At 45.3% G+C, this 21,918-nt stretch overlaps 1 protein-coding gene across 1 annotated transcript in view; it reads left to right on the top strand.

Moving 5' to 3' along the window:
- Positions 1-17,751, top strand: part of PSKH2 (protein serine kinase H2) — a 41,881-nt gene extending 24,130 nt beyond the window's left edge. The window contains exon 3 of the mRNA XM_077492974.1: positions 16,669-17,751. Coding sequence (XP_077349100.1) covers positions 16,669-16,983 — 315 coding nt within the window. The 3' untranslated portion in view covers positions 16,984-17,751. The remainder of the gene's footprint in view (positions 1-16,668) is intronic.
- The last annotated feature ends 4,167 nt before the right edge of the window (positions 17,752-21,918 follow it).

Here is a 21,918-nt window from a genome sequence, read left to right as displayed (position 1 = left end):
TAAAGTGTGAATCTCCGGGCTGAATCGTAAATGCAGCCTTCTGCTTGGCTCTGAGCTGCTTCCAAGAAGATAGGTCCCCAGCTTCAGCATAGGTAGGACCGCTGAGATTTCTCTGCAGGCTTCAGCTGATTTGCCTAGAAGGGATCTCCTCTTCCAGAGAAAATAAACTTGCTGCTCTTACAATCTAAAAAGGGTCAATTGATACAAAAGGTAATAGCTGTGGGGGGATGAGCTGATGAAGAAAGTAAAAACAGTGTTAATTTGAAGCAGGATAGGCTTCTTTGAAGAGAAGGGTTTTCAGGGATCGCCTAAAGATGGATAGATTAGGGGACAGTCAGACAGATTGGGGTAGGGAGTTCCAAAGGATGGGAGAAGCTCTGGAGAAATCCTGGAGGCGAGCATGGGAGGAGGTGACAAGGGAGCTAGAGAGCAGGAGGTCTTGGGATGACCGAAGAGAGTGGCTTGGTTTGTATTTTGGGACTAGGTTAGTGATGTAACTAGGGGAAGAGTTATGGATGGCTTTGTAAATTATCGTTAGGGCGAATTTTATTCGTTGGGTGAGTGGAAGCCAGGGAGAGTGGCTTGGTGGTGTCATTGGTTAAAAAGGAGCGTAGTCTGGAAATGTTGCAGAGGCTAAAGCGGCATGATTTGGACAGAGATTGTATGTGGGCCTGAAAGGACAGTTCAGAGTCTAAGGTTACCCCTAGCCAGCTGGCATTTGGGGACGGACTGATAGATGTGTCATTGATCTTGACAGAGAAGTCAGGGGAAGGGATCCGTGGGTGAGGAAATATTAAGAGCTCGGTTTTAGATAGATTACGTTTTAGGAAGTGGTGTGACATCTAGGCTGATACGTCTGTTAGTAGATCAGTGATGCGTGAGGAGATTGATGGGGTGAGCTGAGGGGCAGAGAGATAGATTTGGGTGTCATCAGCATATAAATGGTAGTGAAAGCAATGGGAGGCTATCAGCTGACCCAGGGAGGACATGTAGATCGGGAATAGTAAAGGTCCAAGGACAGAACCTTGGGGGACCCCAATGGAAAGGGGAGTTGGAGAAGAGGAAGTGGAGTTGTAAGTGACACTGAAGGTGCGATGAGATAGGTACGATTCAAACCAATGGAGAGTGCAGCCATGGAGACCAAGCAAATTGAGTTTTTTGAGGAGCAGGGCGTGGTCAACTGTATCAAAGGCAGCAGAAAGGTCCAAGAGTAAGAGTATGGAATAATGACTGTTGGTTTTGGCTGTTAGTAAGTCATTTGTGAGTTTTAGGAGGGCAGTTTCTGTGGAGTGCTGTGGGCGAAATCCAGACTGAAGAAGTTCGAGAAGGTCATTCTCACTGAGGTGGTCGCTCAGTCAGTTGTAGACTAAACGTTCAAGGAGTTTGGAGGCAAAGGGGAGTAAGGAGATGGGTTTTCAGTTGTTAAAATTGGTGGGGTCTGAGGCCTTTTTTGGTATCAGAGTGACTAGTGCATGTTTTAGATGGTTGGGGAAGATGCCAGTAGAGAGTGAGAGGTTGAAGATATGAGTTAAGGAGTATAGGATTGAGTCAGGAGTATAGGATTGAGTCAGATGGTGACTGTAGTAATTAAGAAGGAACAGGGTCCAGGGGGCAGGAGGTTAGGTGGGCATTAGAAAAAAGTTTAGTGACTTCCTCTATAGTAGCTGGGTTAAAAGAGGGAAGTATTGATTGTGCAGGAGGACAAGGAGTGCAAAGTGAGGGAGATGTCTGTAGAGTGGAGATCTCGAGACGAATCTTATTTTTTAAGTGATAAGCAATCTCCTGGGCAGTGAATAAGTTAGTGGGTGGGGGTAGTGGAGGACGAAGTAGAGTGGTAAAGGTAGAAAAGAGTTGACGGGGACTGCGTGAGAGGGTGTTAATGAGAGTGATAAAGTAGGTCTGTTTGGCAGCGTGCAGGCAGGAATGGTATTTTTGGAGGGCAGCTTTATATTGGCTGAAATCTTGCTATTTTTTGAGGCTTCTGGTATTGTCTGTCTACCAGGGTTGTAGCCATCGGGGCCTGATTCTGTGCGTATTGAGGGGGGCGAAGGTATCCAGGGTGGATGGCAGTGAACTGCTGTAGACAGAAGTAGCCAAGTTGGGGCAGGACAAGGATGTGATTTTGTTGTAGAGACAATCTGTAGCAGAAAAAGAAGAGCAGGGTTAAGATGGCGAAGGTTTCTACGGGTAATAGTTTGGTAGTTGGAAGGCAAGGAGGAGGCAGACAAGGAGAGTGTGAAACTAATAAGGTGGTGATCAGATAGAGGAAAAGGAATATTGGAGAGGGTGTGCGGTGTGCATAGGTAGGAGAATATGAGGTCAAGGCAGTTGCCAACAGAGTGAGTATAAGCACTTGTCCATTGTTTTAGATCAAAAGAGGAGGTTAGGCTCAGCAGTTTAGAAGTAACAGGGATGTTGAAGTCACCAAGAATGATTGTTGGAATTTCAGAGGAGAGAAAGTAGGATAGCCAGGCAGTAAAGTCGTCAAGGAAGTTTGATACCGGTCCAGGGGGGCGATAGATCACAGCAATTCTCAATGAAACTGGAGAAAATAGACAAATACAGTGAGCTTCAAATGAAGAGAGGGACGGGGGGGTTGGATGAAGAACCTGAAAAGTGCTTTGAGGGGATAGGAGGATTCCAACGCCACCTCCTTTCCGTCCACTAGGCCTGGGAGAGTGAGTCCACAGGAGGTCACCATAGGAGAGAGAAGCAGGAGAAGGAAGGTCAGATTCTTGAATCCAGGTCTCAGTAATCGCAAGTAGGTTCAGGGAGTTAGTGATAAATAGATCATGGACGGTGGTTAGTTTGTTACAAACAGAGCGGGTATTCCAAAGGGCACAGGAGAAGGGGAGGCTGGCTCTAGGCTGGAGAGGAATAGAAATGAGATTGTGTGGATTGCAGCTGCTATCGGAGGATGGGTTGTGCTGGGTATGTTGGCCGAAGGTAAATGATGGTGGTCCAGGATTTGGGGAAAGATCTTCAGAAGTTAGGAGAAGCAGAAGGGTGAGAGAGGTGATATGGGAGTGTGACTTATGTGGAGGGACACGCCCCAGTGTTCTGCAGGTTTTATTGGTGTATGTGTTCAGAATTAGCAGGAGCTGATGAGTGCAGTAATAAGGTGAAGACAGGAGTGATGGTGATATATATAAGCTGTGGGGTGGAGAAGGCGGGTGAAGGAGTGAGAATTTAAGCAGAGAGGATGCAACTGTTAGAAGGAAAAGAATGGAGTGCATGATACAGAGTGGTGAAATTGAGAGGAAGCCTGAATGAGAGAGGAAAAAGTTTGGAGAATCAAGTCACCTGTAGTCTGTTTACATTTCTGCAAAAGTCTGTTGTGTATTTTCACTTTGTGCACTCGCTGAAGTGCTGAGCGGAAGTGCAATACTTAATCCAATATGAATACTTTATCCGAGATGATAGTTGGCAATGCAATCCCTGCCTGTGCAAACCCCTGCCTTATATGCACCTTAACGCATGCTTGCAGTGGTGAAGAAGCCCAACAAGGAGCGTGATTAGGGTGTGCTGAAAGCAGCCTCCATGGTCATTAATTTGTGAGCTGATTTGTTTCATACAGAAGGAGGGGAAACAAAATGTTCTGCTCCTGCATTATTTTTTTGTTTTATGTTTTTTTTAAATTGTCCAGTGTATACTTTAGAAACCAGAACCCCTAAATGTTAAATTAAAGCCTTCTCCTTTCCCCACTTTTTACTTGCTTAGGCCTGATTCACACCTATGCAGTTTTAGTGCTTTTTGCAGATTTGAACTACAGAACGTGTTCCATAGGAGACCATGTTAAATGTACTGTAGTGCAAAACTGCAAAACGAAAAAGCACTAAAACTGCATTGGTGTGAATCAGGCCTAAGCAAGTAAAAAGTGGGGAAAGGAGAAGGCTTTAATTTTAACATTTAGGGGTTCTGGTTTCTAAAGTATACACTGGACAATTTAAAGAAAACATAAAACAAAAAAATAAAAACACATTTAGTATGCAGTGCTGTCAGCCCTGCCTAGTTCTCTTCATCTGGACTACAGAACACCTCCCCCTCTCCATAACAGTGGCTTTCTGTAGTCCTGCAGGGGAGAACTCCCGCAGGCCTGACAACACTGCTTTGGATTTCAGTGCAGCAGAGGCACTGTGTTTATGGCAGTTATGCCGGCCATACACGGTTCGAATTTCGAAATAATTTTCTTTCGAAAATCGTATCTAAGAATTTTTGTATGAATTTCGCACCATTAGTGGGCTGCAGCAACAGCCGATTTTCGTGCGGAAATAAAATTTGAGGAATTGGACATGTTGGAAATTTTTAGAAAAACGAATGATTTTCAAATCAATGATGGGAGAATCGTACGAGAAACGTAATAAGAAAAGAAAATGTACGGAGATAAAAGAAAATGTACGGAGATAAAAGAAAATTTACGGAGAGAAAAGAAGATTCCCAGCCAAGAAAATTATTTTCTGTAGCAACATGAGGTGAAATTGAAGGCTTGGTCGGCCGAATTTCGAAAATCAATGGTGGCATCATTGGATCACAAAAAAAACGAATTTTCTGATTTTGAAAGGAAAATTCGTTCGAAATTCGACCGTGTATGGCCTGCATTAGAAGAACTTTAGATGTTAAGGCTAGGTTTCTACTATTGTGACCCCAAAGTCGCATGATTTACAGTGTGACTTTGCAATACGATTTTTTATGCAATGTCATGCGACTTGTGAGAACCATGCGAGAACAAGTCTCACTGAAGTCTGAACAAAGTAGTGAAAAAAACTTTTTTGGAGTCGCTGCGTCTTGAGTTGCACCAATTACAATGGGGACCATTGAAATGCATGGATTTTGACTTGTCAAGTGACTTCACATGTGTCATTTTTAAAGGGAAAGAATATAGGGAAATGTGAATGTATTTCAGAGATGTACTGAATAGGTCTATATTTACTTTGCCCAAACATACACTTTAAGCCATGGGTCTTCAAACTATGGCCCTCCAGTTGTTCATGAACTACAATTCCCATCATGCCTAGCTATGTCTGTGAATGTCAGAGTTTTACAATGCCTCATGGGATGTGTAGTTTCGCAACAGCTGGAGGGCCGTAGTTTGAAGACCCCTGCTTTAAGCCCTTGTACACACGGTCGGAGAATCCGTCGGAATGTGTCCTATCGGACCGTGTTGTCGGATAATCCGACTGTGTGTGGTATGCATCGGACTGATTCCGTCGGAATATCCGTCGGACCCAATTTTACAACTTGTTGGAAATATTTGCCGACCAACTGGGCCGATCGGACATACTCCGATCATGTGTAGAGAATTTTGATCGGACCAAGTGCCACGCATGCTCAGATCAAATTCCTACATCAAAGCTATTGGCTACTAGCCTGAATGTAGTCCCATCGTAACGAAATTACGTCATCACGTTCTGAAAGATCGGATTTTTCAACAACTTTGTCCGACCGTGTGTATGCAACAGTTTCGGACAAGATCCGTTGGACAAAATCCGACGGATTTGGTTGTCGAAATCTCCGACCGTGTGTACAGGGGCTAAGACTTGTTTCTACATACTTAGAATAGGTGTAGAGCCTCATGCCCGCTGAGCGTCACAAACGCTTCTTTTGAGGACGTTTGACTCTTATTCTGCCTCTAAACGCACTTCCATGTTAGCCTATGTTTGGATAAACACATAGGCGTTTACAGGTGTTTAGGTGGCAGACAGAAAAAAATCACTGGCGCATTTAGGAGAGGAGAATCTTGGCAGAAAAAATGCCTGACGCTAATAAATGCTAGGTGCATTTAGTGCATTCATTTCAATGACCATAATAAATTCAAATTCTGGCCCATGGAATGAATGAACGCCCAAAGGCTTAAAGTGTTTGCTACCCCAACATTTCATATTCCCAATATATGCCTGCTGTACCATGTACTTGTATGATAAAGTATCCTCTTTGTATTGCTTCTTTTGTGTGAAATCCCTGGTATTTCTGCTAGTCCCTCTGCTTTACTATTAAAAACTGACTAAGCAGGAGAACGCGTCATGGTCAGTTCTCTAGCTGTGCTGGGAACTTAAGTCTCGTACACACGACTGGATTTTACGACGGGAAATATGTGATGACAGGCTGTTGGTGGAAAATCTGACCATTTGTACGCTCCATTGGGCAATTGCCGTATTTTCCGCAGACAAATATTGGATAGCAGGCTTTAAAATTTTCCGCGGACAAATGTCTGTTGTCAGATTTTCCGATTGTGTGTACACAAGTCCGTCAGACAAATGTCCAAAGTACAAACACGCATACTCGGAAGCAAGGACAAGCCAGAAGCGGTCGGTCTTGCAAACTAGCATTCGTAGTGGAGAATTAACATTCGTGATGTGGCAAATTATGAAATCTGGAAATGCAGGCTGACAATTCCTTACCGTTTGCATGCAAGACAAAATCCAGGCACACACCTTTGGACAAAAATCAGAGGTTTTTTCTGCGGATCGTGTGTACGAGGCTTTAGATTGCTTTCCTCCAATGATCAAACTTGTCCTGGTACGCCTTCCCTGCATAGCCATTCACTGGGAGGCTCAGTGTACTGTTGCTTCTCCTCCCCCCAGTTCTTTTGCAGCTGAGAACAGAGGGAATTTAAATATAGCTATACAGAAATGATTTGCCTTTCATTTAAATTTTAAATTGAATGGGTTGTTTTACAAGGCGATCGTTTATAATCACTTTAACAAGCATAAACATGTTTGCAAAATGTGGCTTTAGGCTCGGTTCACACAGGGGCGGCACGGCTTGCAGCGCCGCGACCTGCACACGATCAGCGGCGACTTGCAAAACGACTTCTGTATAGAAGTCAATGCAAGTCGCCCGAAGTCGCCGCAAAAGTAGTACAGGAACCTTTTTTCTAAGTCGGAGCGACTTGAGTCGCTCCTATTAGAACGGATCCATAGTACAGAACGGAGCGCGACTTGTCAGGCGGCGAAGTCGCCTGGACAAGTCGCCCCTGTGTGAACCGAGCCTTAGGTGCAGGTTTTACACTGCTTTCTCCTGCCAGGTAGAGCTGGGCAAACGCTCAGTGTGCGTGAGGAATAAGTATTATTGTTGTTATTATTATTATTATTATTATATTATAATATAACATAAGCAGTGAAATCAAAAGGTGGAATGATTATCTACTCAATCATTATTAATAGTTCACCAAGCCGTGAATAGTACTAATTAACTATATTTATATCCAGAATGGGGTTATTTTTTTTATGGAAGCAAGAAATTGCCTTTACATTGCAGGGGACTGATAATTATCACTACAGGACGCATGGATGAGTTTGCTGCTTTCTCCTTACTTGAATTGCTTTTTGGCATTTTAATGAACTGTGCTGAGTTATACTTAAACTTTACTAAGCAGCATTTAAATGTATTACAGAAAACATACAGATACTATATAAAATGCAATACACACTCATATGTGCTTGCCTATTTTAATAAACGTTTGTGCTTACTAGTACATTTTTTTATAAATAACTATATTATAATAAACAATATCTTATTATATATATATATATATACACAGTACTGTGCAATAGTTTTAGGCAAGTGTGAAAAAAACCTGTAAATAATGCTTTCAGAGATAGAAGTGTTAATACTTTATTTTTTATCAGTTAACAAAATGGAAAATAAATACATGGAAGATAAATCCAAATAGAATCAATATTTGGTGTGACCACCCTTTGCCTTCAAAACAGCATAAATTGTTATATATAGGTACACTTACACACAGGGGGTTATTTACGACAGGCAAATCCACTTTGCACTACAAGTGCAAACTACAAGTGCAAAGTGCACTTGGAAGTGCAGTCGCTGTAAATCTGAGGGGAAGATCTGAAATGAGGGGAAGCTCTGCTGATTTTATCATCCAATCATGTGTAAGCTAAAATGCTGTTTTTTATTTCCCACCCTCGGATCCAGAGACTGCACTTCCAAGTGCACTTTCAGTGCAATTTCAAGTGCACTTTGCACTTGTAGTGCAAAATGAATTTGCCTTTCGTAAATAACCCCCACAGTTTTTGAAGGAACTGGGAAGGTCGGTTGTTCCAAATATCTTGGAGAACTAACCAGATCTTCTGTGGATGTAGGCTTCCTCAGATCCTTCTGTCTCTTCATGTAAATTGTAGTTATACCCTTGGCTAGGGCCGCTGTTTTAATGTCCTAGGTTCTATTCCCACTAGTGCAGCAGCCAGACAAACAGCAACTTCACACTCTGATTGCAGAAACCATAGTCCATAAGGTTTGGCTTTTTCAAGTTTATTGCAATAATAACATGGATGGGGATCATGGAGCTGTGGGGTACTCCACATTACTAACAGGAACAATAAGGACACTCTTCCTTGTAGTAGCTCTGCTGAAAAGTCCCTTTAAACAGTGTGACATTGAATGGACAGCACTGGGGTACCAATAGCAATGACCTTGGCCAGGCACTTTGTGCAGCACGTGTGATAAAAGCGATAGTTACTTAAATTCTTCCCCCTTTTGGGTCAGTACTTACAGTGTTCTTCCAGTTTAGAATGTTACTCTCTGATTCCAAAAGACAGGCTCACCCTGTGATCTCCCTAGGTAGGTCTTCAGTGGAGCCCCTCTTTAGTCCCTAAAGCAGTTTGTGACTGAGCAGGCCCTATCAGCATGGCTGGGATCCTGATGAACAGCCTGGACCTTCAGCAAGACAGCCAGAAGGCAGGCAGCCCTCCCTAGCTGGGAACTTCTCCTCCAAACAAGAACCCTGGCCTCTGAGCTCCAGACTATTTATACACTTTGCAATTACCTTCTGGTCACCACTCTCCAGGGATTGGCTAGGGTTGCATAAATATTCTGGCTGTCTATCTGACTCTTCCACCCACTATATTCTAGAACGCTGAAGCCCACAGGACCCAGTGCAGCCCAGTGCAATCAGTTCTGCGCTGCTGATAACAGGAAAAGGCAAAAGATAAATTTGCCTTAAAAAAGAGAACCAAGCAGCCTAGCAGGAGGGTGCTACAAACCATACACCTAATCCTACAAAATCTCAGATTTTGTGTATCAACAGTGATTCTCAACCAGGGTTCCTCCAAAGACTGCTAGGGGTTCCTTCAGCATTGGGCAATTTCTGCCTCTCAGATAAGTTCCCACCGACACCATTGATCTTTTTAGCTATCTGTAAGGAGGTAATTCTTCCCAATGACCACAAGTGTAAGCACCATTCCTCCCACTGACCATCACACTATTGTATCACAAGTTGCAAATTTCTCATTTTTAGCAGGGGTTCCCCGAGACTGGAGAACTCAAGGGTTCCTCTAAGTTGAAAAGTTTGAGAAAGCCTGGTATAAAGTGTGCAAGTGTAAAAATGGATCCTGGTTTGAAGCCAAAGGGTAGTCACACTAAATATTGATTTGATTTTGATTTTTCTTCCGTTCGCTCACTTGCATTTTGTAAATTGATAAAAATAAATAATTAAAATATATATATATTTTGGAAAGCATTCTTAGGCCTCATTCACAGCTGATCAATTTGTAGCTTGAAGCTCTAAACTCCAAAAATCTCAACATGTATTACATTGGTGCTTGTACACAAATGAATGCTCATACTCCTGTGGCTCAAAGCCTAATGCCTCATACACACAATTGGATTGTTGGCCAACAAAACTGTGGAATTTTGTCCGAAGGGTGTTGGTCCAAACTTATCTGACATACAAATTGCACACAATTGTTGGCCAACAATTACGAACGTAGTGACGAGTGATGTAAGTAACTGAGTTCAAATAAACGTAACGCAGTTACTTTAGAGGGTAACAAGTAATCTAACTGATTACTCTTCCCCTCATGGTAACTCAGTTCCCATTACTTTGGCAGAGTTACCTCAATTACATCGACTGCCCAGGAGGCCCCGCCGTGGCCGCTCTGCCTGGCCGTTCGTTCCGCCGTGGGGAGGGGGGCTTTCACCCGCTGATCTGAGAAGAGGCTGAGACTCAGAGAGACTGTCTGGACCGCCCCATCTCACCCCGCCTATCCAGAGAGAGAATGTAGGGAGGCGGGGTGGAAATGAAGTCAGCTGACACCAATCAAGTAAAGGGGAGGGTCTCTCTCTCTCCCCATGAGGAAAGGCATCCCTGGAGGCATTCAAGTAAGTGACTCAGCAATCGATCCATACCAAGTTCTCCACCACCTCTGCTTCTTACTGATCCCATCCCTACCCACCCACCATCACTTCTATAACAGAGGTGATGGGGGGGATAGGGTAGGGATGAGATCAGTGGTGGTGGGGGATGGGATCAGTAAGAGGCAGAGGTGGGGATGGTGGGAGAGGATGGCACCACCACCGCTGCCAACCCCCCCAAGTACCATGCTGCCTGCCACCCCCTCCAGTACACCACCGCTGCCGCCCCCCAAAGTACCACATTGCCACCTCCCCAAGTACACCACCACCACTGCCACCTCCTCAAGTACCACCGCTGCCACCCCTCAAGTACCACCGCTGCCACCCCCTCAAGTACCACTGCTGCCACCCCTCAAGTACCACCGCTGCCACCACCCTCAACATTTGGGTTCAAATAAATACCAAATGTTCTAAAATACTGTATATAGTGTTTTTATTCTTCAATCAGTTAATATAAACATGTTATAGAACGTAATTGCATTATAGAATATTTAAAAAAAGTCAGTTACTTTGCTGAGTAACTAATTACTTTTCCAATGTAGTAATTGAATTACTAACGCAATTACTTTTTGGGAGAAGTAATTTGTAACTTAAAGCGGGATTTCACTGTGGAAAAAAATATTAAAAGCCAGCAGCTACAAATACTGCAACTGCTGACTTTTAATAAATGGACACTCACCTGTCCCGGGGTCCAGCGATGCCGGCAGCCGAGGCCAATCGATTGCTCGGCTCTCGGCTGCTGCCGCCACCATTCTAGGTGAGGGAATCAGGAAGTGAAGTGCTACGGCTTCACTTCCCGGTTCCCTACTGAGCATGCGCGAGTCGCGCAGCGCAATAGGAATTGTCCGCGCTGTCTCTGGGACCCGTGTGTGTCCCAGCAGACAGCGCGCAGGGACAGGAAGAGGCATAGACTCCAGTGGGAGTCTATGCCCGAAAGTGGGTGTAAATGCCTGTCTTTGACAGGTATCTGCACCCCCCTCCCCCCTGAAAGGTGCCAATTGTGACACCGGAGGGGGGGAGGGTTCCGATGAGCGGAAGTTCCACTTTAGGGTGGAACCCCGCTTTAACGAATTACTTTTTTAAAGTAAGACGACCAACACTGCATACTACATTGTTTTTCAGCTCTTTAGCGCCAGCCTTTGGGCTCCTTCTGCTAATTTCGTGTTAGTAGAAGTTTGGCGAGTGTTGATTTGCACTTTTCATTTTTCATTTTGCACTTTTCATTTTTCGCTATTCAGTTCGTTTCTGAACGGCCGTTCATGAACCAGCCATGTTGCGGAGGAGATAACGTGTTATATATTACTGGCCTTGGAGTTATTGCTTTGACATGATTTGATTTGTTATATTTTCGATATTTTTGGATGCATAGAATGCACTTTTTGTTCTATTGGCAGATAGCATGTCTAATTTTATTTGTTTTCTTTTTTTAATGCACACTTGTGGAGAATAATACTTGGCTATGTGTTTTACTTCAAATGACAGTTTGGGAGTAGGCAGTTACACTGATAAAAATACAATGTAAAATTGACAAGGCACACCGACATGGTTGTATCTTTGATCTTAAAAACTAGGGGATAATGGTGTTGTGGTATCTTGGAAAATTTGTTTGCAATAACTCCATCAGTATCACCAGCAAAGCAGCGTTCCCATTAAAGAAGAAGAGAATTGTGCGCTGCATTTTGAGATTTCATAATATGCCACGTCACAAATGTTAATTCTCCATTACGAGTGCTAGTTTACAAGACCGACCGCTTCTGGCTCGTCCCTTCTTCCGACAACACACATTTGTTGGTGGAAAATTTGAAAATCCGACAACAGTTGTCAGATGGAGCATACACAGGGTCGGATTTACCACCAACAGGCTGCCATCAAACATTTCCAGTCCTAAAGTCTGATCGTGTACGAGGCATAAGGCTGGGTTCACACCTATGCGACTTGGATGCGAGTTTCCTTGCATCCAATTCGCATTACAGGAGAGTGTGATCAGCTCTCAATGGAGCCAGTTCACACATGTCCAGGGTGGCCGCAAGCTGCATTTAATAAGGGTCCTGTGCATCTTTCAGGTGCGAATTCAAGAAAATTTCGGACCTGATTCGCACCTGAATCGGTAAGCAGGGATGCACCGGAACCTATGCCACGAACTGCGGTGGAAGCACATATGAACCCAGCCTAAAGCTCCAAATACTGCATGAGCTAATTTTGAGGCAGATTTGGGTGATTTTGGCCCCATAGACTCCAATGGGAATGGCTGAAAACCTTGGAATCAAGCATTTTTGTTCTTTTAGGTGCATTTCAAGCATTTTTGAACCTGTAAGAACTGGTCTCCTCCCCTTAGCAAAAGTGACCCAAATTAAAACAAAAAATAATTCCCTTTACCATACTAGATACTAAATATATATGATTAAATTCTAATATTTTGTGTTAGCAGTGGCGGAATTATCAGGGTCGCACCAGTCGCATATGCGACTGGGCCCTTGAGTTTCGCCACTGTAGGGGGGCCCGCCGCCGCCCGGGATATAGTCATTTACACGTAGAGTCCCGGTAAGCTCCGCCCATTGTTTCCGGCTGCTCCGCCCATCCTCCTCGCCCATCCTCTGCTACCGCACTCACTGGGACAGTCCCCGCCCGCTTCACCCATCCTCTCTGCCCGCACAGTCTCCGCCCATCTTCTCTGTCCCCGCCTGCTCCGCCCATGTTCTCCAGCCACACCTTCACTCACAGGCTCTGCCCAGCCTCTCTGCTCTCCCAACCAAGACCAAGCAAGGAGGAGGAATGAAGTGATCTGCAAGTGAGTGGCACCCATCGCTTAATAACAACACTGCCACTGATACCCCCCACTCCCACCACAGCTGGCACTGATACCCCCCACACCACCACAACTGCCACTGATACCCTCTACGCCACCGCTACTGCCACTGATACCCCCCTCACCACCGCTACTGCCACTGATACCCCCCACACACCACCGCTACTGCCACTGATACCCCCCCACACACCACCATTACTGCCACTGATACCCCCACACCACCACAACTGCCACTGACACCCCCCACACCACCACTACTGCCACTGGCACCCCCCACACCACCACTACTGCCACTGATACCCCCCACACACCACCGCTACTGCCACTGATACCCCCCACACCACCGCTACTGCCACTGATACCCCCACACACACCACCATTACTGCCATTGATACCCCCCACACCACCACAACTGCCACTGACACCCCCCACACCACCACTACTGCCACTGATACCCCCCACACACCACCACTACTGCCACTGATACCCCCCACACACCACCACTACTGCCACTGATACCCCCCACACACCACCACTACTGCCACTGATACCCCCCACATACCACCATTACTGCCACTGATACCCCCACACACCACCACTACTGCCGTCTGCCACTGATACCCCACAGGCCACCATTACTGCCACTGATAACCCCCACACACCACCACTACTGCCACTGATACCCCCCACATACCACCACTACTGCCACTGATACCCCCCACACACCACCACTACTGCCGTCTGCCACTGATACCCCACACACCACCATTACTGCCACTGATACCCCACACACCACCATTACTGCCACTGATACCCCCCACCCCACACCACAGCTACTGCAACTGATACCCCCACAACACACTACTGCCACTGATACCCCCCACACCACCACTACTGCCACTAATACCCCCACCCCCCACACCACCACTACTGCCACTGATACCCCCTCCCCCCACACCACCACCACTAATACCCCCCACACCACCACAACCACTGATCCACCCCACGATGACCACTACTGCCACTGATCCACCCCACCATGACCACTGCTGCCACTGATCCCATCCTTGCCACTGATACCATTCCCCTCCCCACCACTCATCCCAACCCACCCCCCCAACCACCACCCTCACCACAGATCCCATCCTCCCACCACCACTGCCACTCATCCCATTCCATCTCCCTCCATCCCCCTCCAACCATCACCCTTTCCACTGATCCCATTCCCACCACCACATCTGCCACTCATCCCATTCAACCTCCCCTATCACTGATCCCACCCCCCAACCACAACCCTTGCCACTGATCCCATCCCCCCTCACCACTGCCACTGATCCCATTCCCCCACCACCATCGCTACTACTGATCCAATCCCCACCCAACCACCACTGCTGCCACTGATGCCATCCTCCCCACCGCTGCCACTCATCCCATCCCCCACCAAAGATGCCACTGATCCTATCCCTCCTCAACCACCACTGCTGCCAATAATCTCATCCCCCCACCACCACCACTGGCACTCATCCCAGGGGCGTAATCACAGGGGTCATAATTGCCCCTAAACACCTGGATGGGGGAGGGGGCATTTAGAGGAACAAATTCCCTCAATTCTTCTCCTGCAGCCACTAAAAGTCTGCTTCTCCTCCTGTCCCTCTGATAGGCATTAAATGACTGCAGGAGGAAAATGGAGGGGATTTGTTCCCCCTCCGATCCAGGTCCTGGTGCCCCCAGGATCATTGGGAAGATCTCTGGCTGGAGGTCGGGGGGGGGCCCTCCATGGTTTCTTGCATCGGGGGCCCTGAAGGTTCTAGTTACGCCACTGTGTGTTAGCTTTAGATTTGTTAGAGTTCATTTACTAAAGGCAATTAGACTGTTCGCTTTACAGAAGAAGGTGCACTTTGCAAGCACATTTTCCAGCAGACCTTAGTGAATGAGGTGAAGCTCTGCTAGCTTTCACCATTCAATCATGTGCAAGAAAAAAATGCTGTCTTTTATTTTATTTCCATGTGATTGGGCATTCTTTGATAAACTGAAATTTCACCACATTCAGTAATCTCTGGAAAAAAATCCCCTGCAATAGGCAACTTCCATTGCAAAGTAAACAGCCTATTTGCTGTTGCTATAGTAAATCAACCCCGTTGTTTTTCATTTGAATGAAAAAAAGAAGTACAGTAGCCAGTTAATATACTAAAAATATAACCATACCACAACAGTAAAATGGTCACTAGAGTGTCCCCTTATATTGGTAGAAATACCCCCTTAGATTGTTGATGCCTCTTTATGTTGGTGGTCAGTGATAATCTGCCCTGTTAAACTGGCATAAATGATAAAGGGGCTTTTTACATTCAGCGTCGCTAATAAGGGGTTACAACAGGTCCTCCTGTAGGGGGTCTGGGCAAATAGGGGGGCATGGGCACTCAGGGGGACCTGGGCACACAGGAAGGCCCAGACAGCAAGGGAAATCAGATGTGGGCAGGACAGGGAGGGGGATCAGTGTGGTGGGGTGGAAATTACAGGAACAATGCCCTGTGCGGCTCTCTGCAGCAGCCAAAAGCTGGTTTCTCCCCTTCTCCCTCCCACTGGCTTTCACCTGTTACAGAGAGATACACAGAGGGAATTTTTCCTGTAATCCACCACTCCCCCTCCCTCCACCACACGGATCCTCTTCCCTGTCCACATCTGATTCCCCTTGCTGTGTGGCCGTCACCCCCCACCCTCTTCCCAACCACCAAAAGTGCTGCTGGCTTCACCCTCCTGGGCACACAGGGGGATGTTCAGAATGGAGAGCCCATTTACCTTCCTTTTCTGTATGAACACAGTGAATGATTGCTAACAATCACACAGATTCTCTTGCACATACAGTGTAACTGAGTGGCTTGTTTGTGCGGCTGGAGCGATCTGTTACCCTATGAGGATACAGTGGCTGTATGAACACAGCCGCAGATGCTAATTTGATACTTTAAGTGTGCAGGTATTGGTGAGGGCCCCCAAATACACACTGTCAGTGTTCAGGGGCCATACATCTACATCCATGTGCCTGTCAAATTAGGACCTGTGGCTGTGTTTGTACAGCTGCTGCATCCCCCTAGTATAGCATAGGCTGCCTGCACATAGCAATAGCCACATTAAAAATAAACACTGACTCACACTCTACAGATCACAGCACCTATGTGAATGAGCCCCAAGACCTCATTTACACACAGAAATGTATTAATTAATCCAATGCAATTTTATCTTTTAGATTCACCAGGGATCTAGTAAGTTATGGTATGTTTGTGTTCGCTAATAGTGATTTTAGTGTACTTTTTGTGATTCGGGGGAGGGGGTGGTTGCCCTATCAGGTAATCTGTATGGAGCCCCATGATTTCTAACAGCAGCCTTGTTTGCATTAGTGCCAGTTGTGCCCTATTTTGTTGATGGGCAGTGGAAGCGAAATAGATAATTGATGTTTGTGAGTTACTTACCTAAGAGAAAAGACATTCCCTATCCTGCGCTGCTGGCTCTGTGGAGTGAAGCCACAATCAGAACTATGCAGGGAGCATCAGGTATAAGATCAATATGCTCGATTGTGCCCGCACTGCACCTCTTGTTTTTTGATACTTCTTTTTTTTGTCACCCTGTCCTTGGTATACCACTGCCTTAAATATATTGAAATGATTGAATTTGTTAATTTTATTGCATTTAGTAAACAAAACGATTGTGTTTTTCAGCCTTGGCCTAGTGTTTCCAATCTTGCAAAGGACTTTATAGACCGTTTGCTCAATGTGGACTCCAATGACCGACTGACAGCTAGAGATGCCATACAACACCCTTGGATCAAAACTATGGCTGCATCTTCTTCCATGAAGAATCTACACAGGTCTATCTCTCAAAACCTGAGAAGAAGAGTCTCCTCACGTTGTCAGAGCTCCAAGTCAGAGCACTCCATGAGATCGGGTCATTCCAACAAGTCTCGGCGTATGAGAGAAATGATGGAACGTAACTTACGTTACCAAGCACATGTTGTGAGCAGTGATGTAATTTAATCAGGGTTACCACTCACCATTTTACAGTTGTCATTGTTTAGGGCCAATCCTGGTTTGTATTACCCTTCATCCTACACTTCTCATGCACTTTATTATGGAGATATCTATTCAGTCATTTGTGTCCCCACCTTATCCTACAAACTTATAAAGTAGGGGTTACGCTCTCCCATTTGATCCGCAATTATTTATTTACTCTACATTGTGGAGAGTTTATCAAAAGAGCATGATTCCATCATTTAACTCTTTGCCTCTTGGTGGAACTCAGAATACAAGGGAATCGATCACACTTTTGGAGGACTTGAGAGATCTAAAAAGCCACCAGGCCACAATCTTCCCAACAACCACACAAAACTGAAATTTTACTTTTGAGTAGAGCTGGCCTTGAAAATTGAAAGATATTTTAATAGATATATCTAGTTTACTTTCCACAGTTGTCTTGATGCATCTCAAGTCTCAAACCAAACTGGGACAGATTTATATAAAATGTACATAAGGAAATTAGGAAAACTGTTGCATGGCAACCAATAACATTCCAGTAAAGCATGTTTGAACTCTGTTTGCAATGGGCTACAAGGATACATTCTTTCACATACCATATGTAACAGCATAAAAGTTACACGAATCGCTTATTTTCAAGCAGACTTTGAAGTTTGATTTACAGTGTTTTGAAAAAGTACCCCTTAAAATTTTCTACATTTTGTCACGTTACAACCAAAAATTTAAATGTATTTTATTGGGATTTTATGTGCTAGACCAGTGATGGCGAACCTTGGCACTCCAGATGTTTTGGAACTACATTTCCCATGTTGCTCAACTACACTGCAGAGTGCATGAGCATCATGGGAAATGTAGTTCCAAAACATCTGGGGTGCCAAGGTTTGCCATCACTGTGCTAGACCAACACAAAGTCGCACATAATTGTGAAGTGGTAGGAAAATGATAAATGGTTTTACAATTCGATCGTGTATGGGCTTCATCGGACCCTTTCTGTCGAAAAATCTGATGGACTTTAGAAATAGAACAGGTTTCAAATCTTTCCGCTGGAACCCCGCTGGAACCAGTTCCTATCGAGAAAACCTCTCGTCTGTATGCAGGTCTGACGGACCAACAACGATGCAAGTGCAGCTATTGGCTACTGAACTTCTTTTTTCTAGTCCCGTCGTACGTCATGAAGTAAAATGATCGGACTTTGGTGTCATCGCGTGTAGGCAAGACTGTTTCAACGAACTCCACCGAAAAGTCAGTCGAAAAGTCCATCAGAGTTCATTCCGATGGAAAGTCCGGTCATGTGTATGTGGCATAAGACTGCCCTGTATTTGGCTTCATCCATCTTCCCATCAACTCTGGCCAGCTTTCCTGTCCCTGCTGAAGAAAGGCATCCAAACAACACGATGATGCCACCACCATGTTTCACGATGGGGATGGTGTGTTCAGGGTGATGTGCAGTGTTAGTTTTCCGACACACATAGCGCTTTGCTTTTAGGCCAAAAAGTTCAATTTTGGTCTCATCTGACCAGAGCACCTTCTTTCACATGTTTGCTGTGTCCGACATATGGCTTCTCACAAACTGAAAATGGGACTTTTTATGGCTTTCTTTCAACAATGGCTTTCTTCTTGCCACAATCCCATAAAGACTGGTTTAGAGGAGTGCACAACTAATAGTTGTCCTGTGGACAGATTCTCCCACCTGAGCTGTGGTTCTCTGTAGCACCTTCAGAGTTACCATGGGCTGCTTGGCTGCTTCTCTAATTAACCACTTCAGAGTAAAGGGGACTGAATACAAATGGCCACCACACATATTTGTAAAATAATAAAAAAAAAAATTAATTTTCCTTCCACTTCACAATTATGTTCCACTATCATTGTTCTATCACATAAAATCTCTATAAAATACATTTACGTTTTTGGTTGTAACATGACAAAATGTGGAAAATTGCAAGAGGTATGAATACTTTTTCAAGGCACTATACCTGTGCAGCAATAAGGCTGCTTCAATTGTGTATAATGCTGCACCACAAGGGTTGCAAACCTTCTAGAAATGTATAAATGTGCAGCCTTATTAAAGGTTTTCTGAGTCCTTGAAAAGCACTAACATCCTTTTCAGCGAGTCGTAATGTTTTTTTAATAACAGAGGTAAAGTCTCTACATGTCAGAGACAGTGGCGGCCCGCCCATAGGGGGCGCCCGGGCGCCGCCCCCCCTCTCCCTAGGTGTAAAAAAAAAAAAAGTAAAAAAAAAAAAAACGGGCCCTTTAAGACATTTAAAAAAAAAAAAAAAAATGTCATTTAACAATTTAACATAGTGTACTGTGGCGCCGGTCACAGTGCACTATGAGAAGCGCCACGTCCATGCAATCACAAGATTGCATTCATGGCGATTCATTTGCGGGTTAAAAACCCGCCTTGCGGCGCACAGCAGAACGCCGACTAGCTTCCGCCCGTAAAATCACTGTGATTCTACGGGCGGGAGCATTGTCACTCTTAGACAGGCAGTCACTTCCGGCTTTCGGCTGCTTCACGAAACCCGGAAGTGACGTAGGCAGCTCCGTTCCTTAGCCCGAGCGGAGCTGCCAGACAGTGAGAGGTGAGTCACCGCATAAAGGCTTTCTAGCCTCTACTTTGTGGAGAATGTTCGTGCATTTAGCTGAATGAATGCAAAAAGCTTTCACAGCCAGAAAGGTTTCCCCAGGCCTCGTCCCCACCCCCTTTCCTGGCCGGCCGGGTAGCGTGCTCGGATAAGGGTCTGGTGTGGATCTGGGGGGGAACCCCACGCCGTTTTTTCGGCGTAGGGGGTTCCCCTTGGAATCCATACCAGACCTAAGGGCCTGGTATGCTCTCGGAGGGGGAACCCACGTCAAATTTTTTTTCCGATTACATAAGGGGCGTGTTTTATGAGAAGTGGGAGGGGCCAAAATGGTGGGCGGGGTCATGATGGGCGGGGTCTGGCGCCCCCCCATCCAAAAACTTCACCAGCCGCCACTGGTCAGAGAACTCTCTGCAGCAGCCTTTCTCAACCTTTTCAACACAGAGGAACCCTTGAAATAGTTCTCCAGTCTCGGGGGAACCCCTTCTATAAATTTTAAATCTACAACTCATGATACATTAGTGTGACGGTCAGCGAGAAGAATGGTCCTTACACTTGTGGTCATTGGGAAGAATTACCTCCTTACAGATAGCTAAAAAGATCAATGGTGCGAGTGGACTTATCTGAGAGGCAAAAATTGTCCAATGCTGAAGGAACCCCTAGTAACCTCTGGAGGAACTCTGGTTGAGAATCACTGCTCTACAGTGTCATATCATGCTGCCTGAATCTTTCTTGTATTACACACATTCATTGAATCCCCCATTTAGACTGCCACTGTGTTCACACTCAGGGGCGGACTGACCATTTGGCCACTCGGGCACTGCCCAAGGGCCCCAGGCCACTAGGGGCCCCATCAGGGTTGCCAGCCTCAGTAAAACCAGGGACAGTGTGTAAAAATCCAGATTACCTGGGGGCCCCATAATCTCCTATTGCCCGGGGGCCCCATGAGTTGTCAGTCCGCCCCCGTTCACACTTCCTCCATGTTCTCAAGTTAAAAGGGACTTGCCTCCTTACACATTTAGAGCCAGGTTGTCTCATGAGAACTCTCTCAACTTGGCATAGATACTGGCTGACTGAAGTGGGGGTACCATGGTAGGACTTTGTGCGGTGTATAGATTATACATTTTTACTCATTTAATTGTATGCTTTGTATTTAGTTTAACGCAGTTTTGTAGACGCTAAATTAACTTTTGCTTTTTCAACAAGGAAAATTAAATATAAAAGTTCCACTTGTCTTCTTTTTTATTTGCATTTCCTAAAATATTGATAGGCATGAGATTTTGGGGCCCCACAAATATGCAGGGGCTATGAATTTCAATAATATGACCAACCTTGACTATCAACATAAGGAAACTACTACTACAACTTTGACATATCATCTATTCTAGTATAGGGGGAGAACTATACAGTCTTAGATCACTAAACCCTACGTTCACACCTATGTGATTTTTAGTGCGTTTTGCAGTTTGCAGAAATGCACTACAGTCCATTTAACATTCACATCTATGTGTTTTGTAGCCAGTGAGTTTTTGGAAAGGATCGGAGACTGTTTTCCCCGCATTTTGTGTGTAATAGACTTCAATGGGGTCACACCAGAAAGCAAGTGTTGTGTTTGTGAGATTATTCTTGATGCGTTTTGTTATTTTTTTTTTTCTTTAAAAACACTGTTTATAGCTGGTTGCTAGGGAGTGGGCCGGGAAGCTGGCCGCTTTGTCCTTAATGGCCAATGGGTCATCAGCAGTCAGTGATAGTGAAAAAAATTGCTAGCAAAAATAAATTGTGAAAAAAGTGGCGTGGGGTCCTAGGTCCATACCGGTCTTCTCCAGGACAAGGTGCTTTGGGGTGGGTGGAGGGCAGAGCCTTCCTGCCCCAAAGCACCCCTCCTATGTTGAGGGAATGCAGCCTGGTAGGGTTCGGGTGGGGGGGGGCGCTCACTCATCCCTTTCCTTTTCTAACAGGCCAGGCTGTATGCTCGGATAAGGGTCTGGTATGAATTTTGTGGGGGAACCCACACCATTTAAAAACAAATGTTGCCATGGGGGTGTCCCCTCCAAATCCATATCAGACCTTAAGGTATGGACCTGAGGGGGACCCTGCGCCGTTTTTTCAACAATTTTTTATTTTGCCAGCAATTTTTTTTACATTTAGCTGTCAGCGGGGATCCCTGCTGACAGCTGATGGCTCATCAGTTGTTAAGGACACCTTGGATATGCCTTAGCAACTAGTTATATACAGTGTGTTTACAATGTGTTTAAAGAGAAGACAAAAAAGAAAATGGAAAATGCATAAAAACTGCATGCAAAAGTGTCAGCTGGGAGTGTTGATAATTAAAATGGGAAGTGGTACTGACATA

The sequence above is a fragment of the Lithobates pipiens genome, unplaced genomic scaffold (genome assembly GCF_037356315.1).
Source record: "Lithobates pipiens isolate NorthernLeopardFrog02 unplaced genomic scaffold, aLitPip1_a1.2 Scaffold_19, whole genome shotgun sequence".
Lineage (NCBI taxonomy): Eukaryota > Metazoa > Chordata > Amphibia > Anura > Ranidae > Lithobates > Lithobates pipiens.
This window is presented reverse-complemented; position numbering and strand designations above follow the sequence as displayed.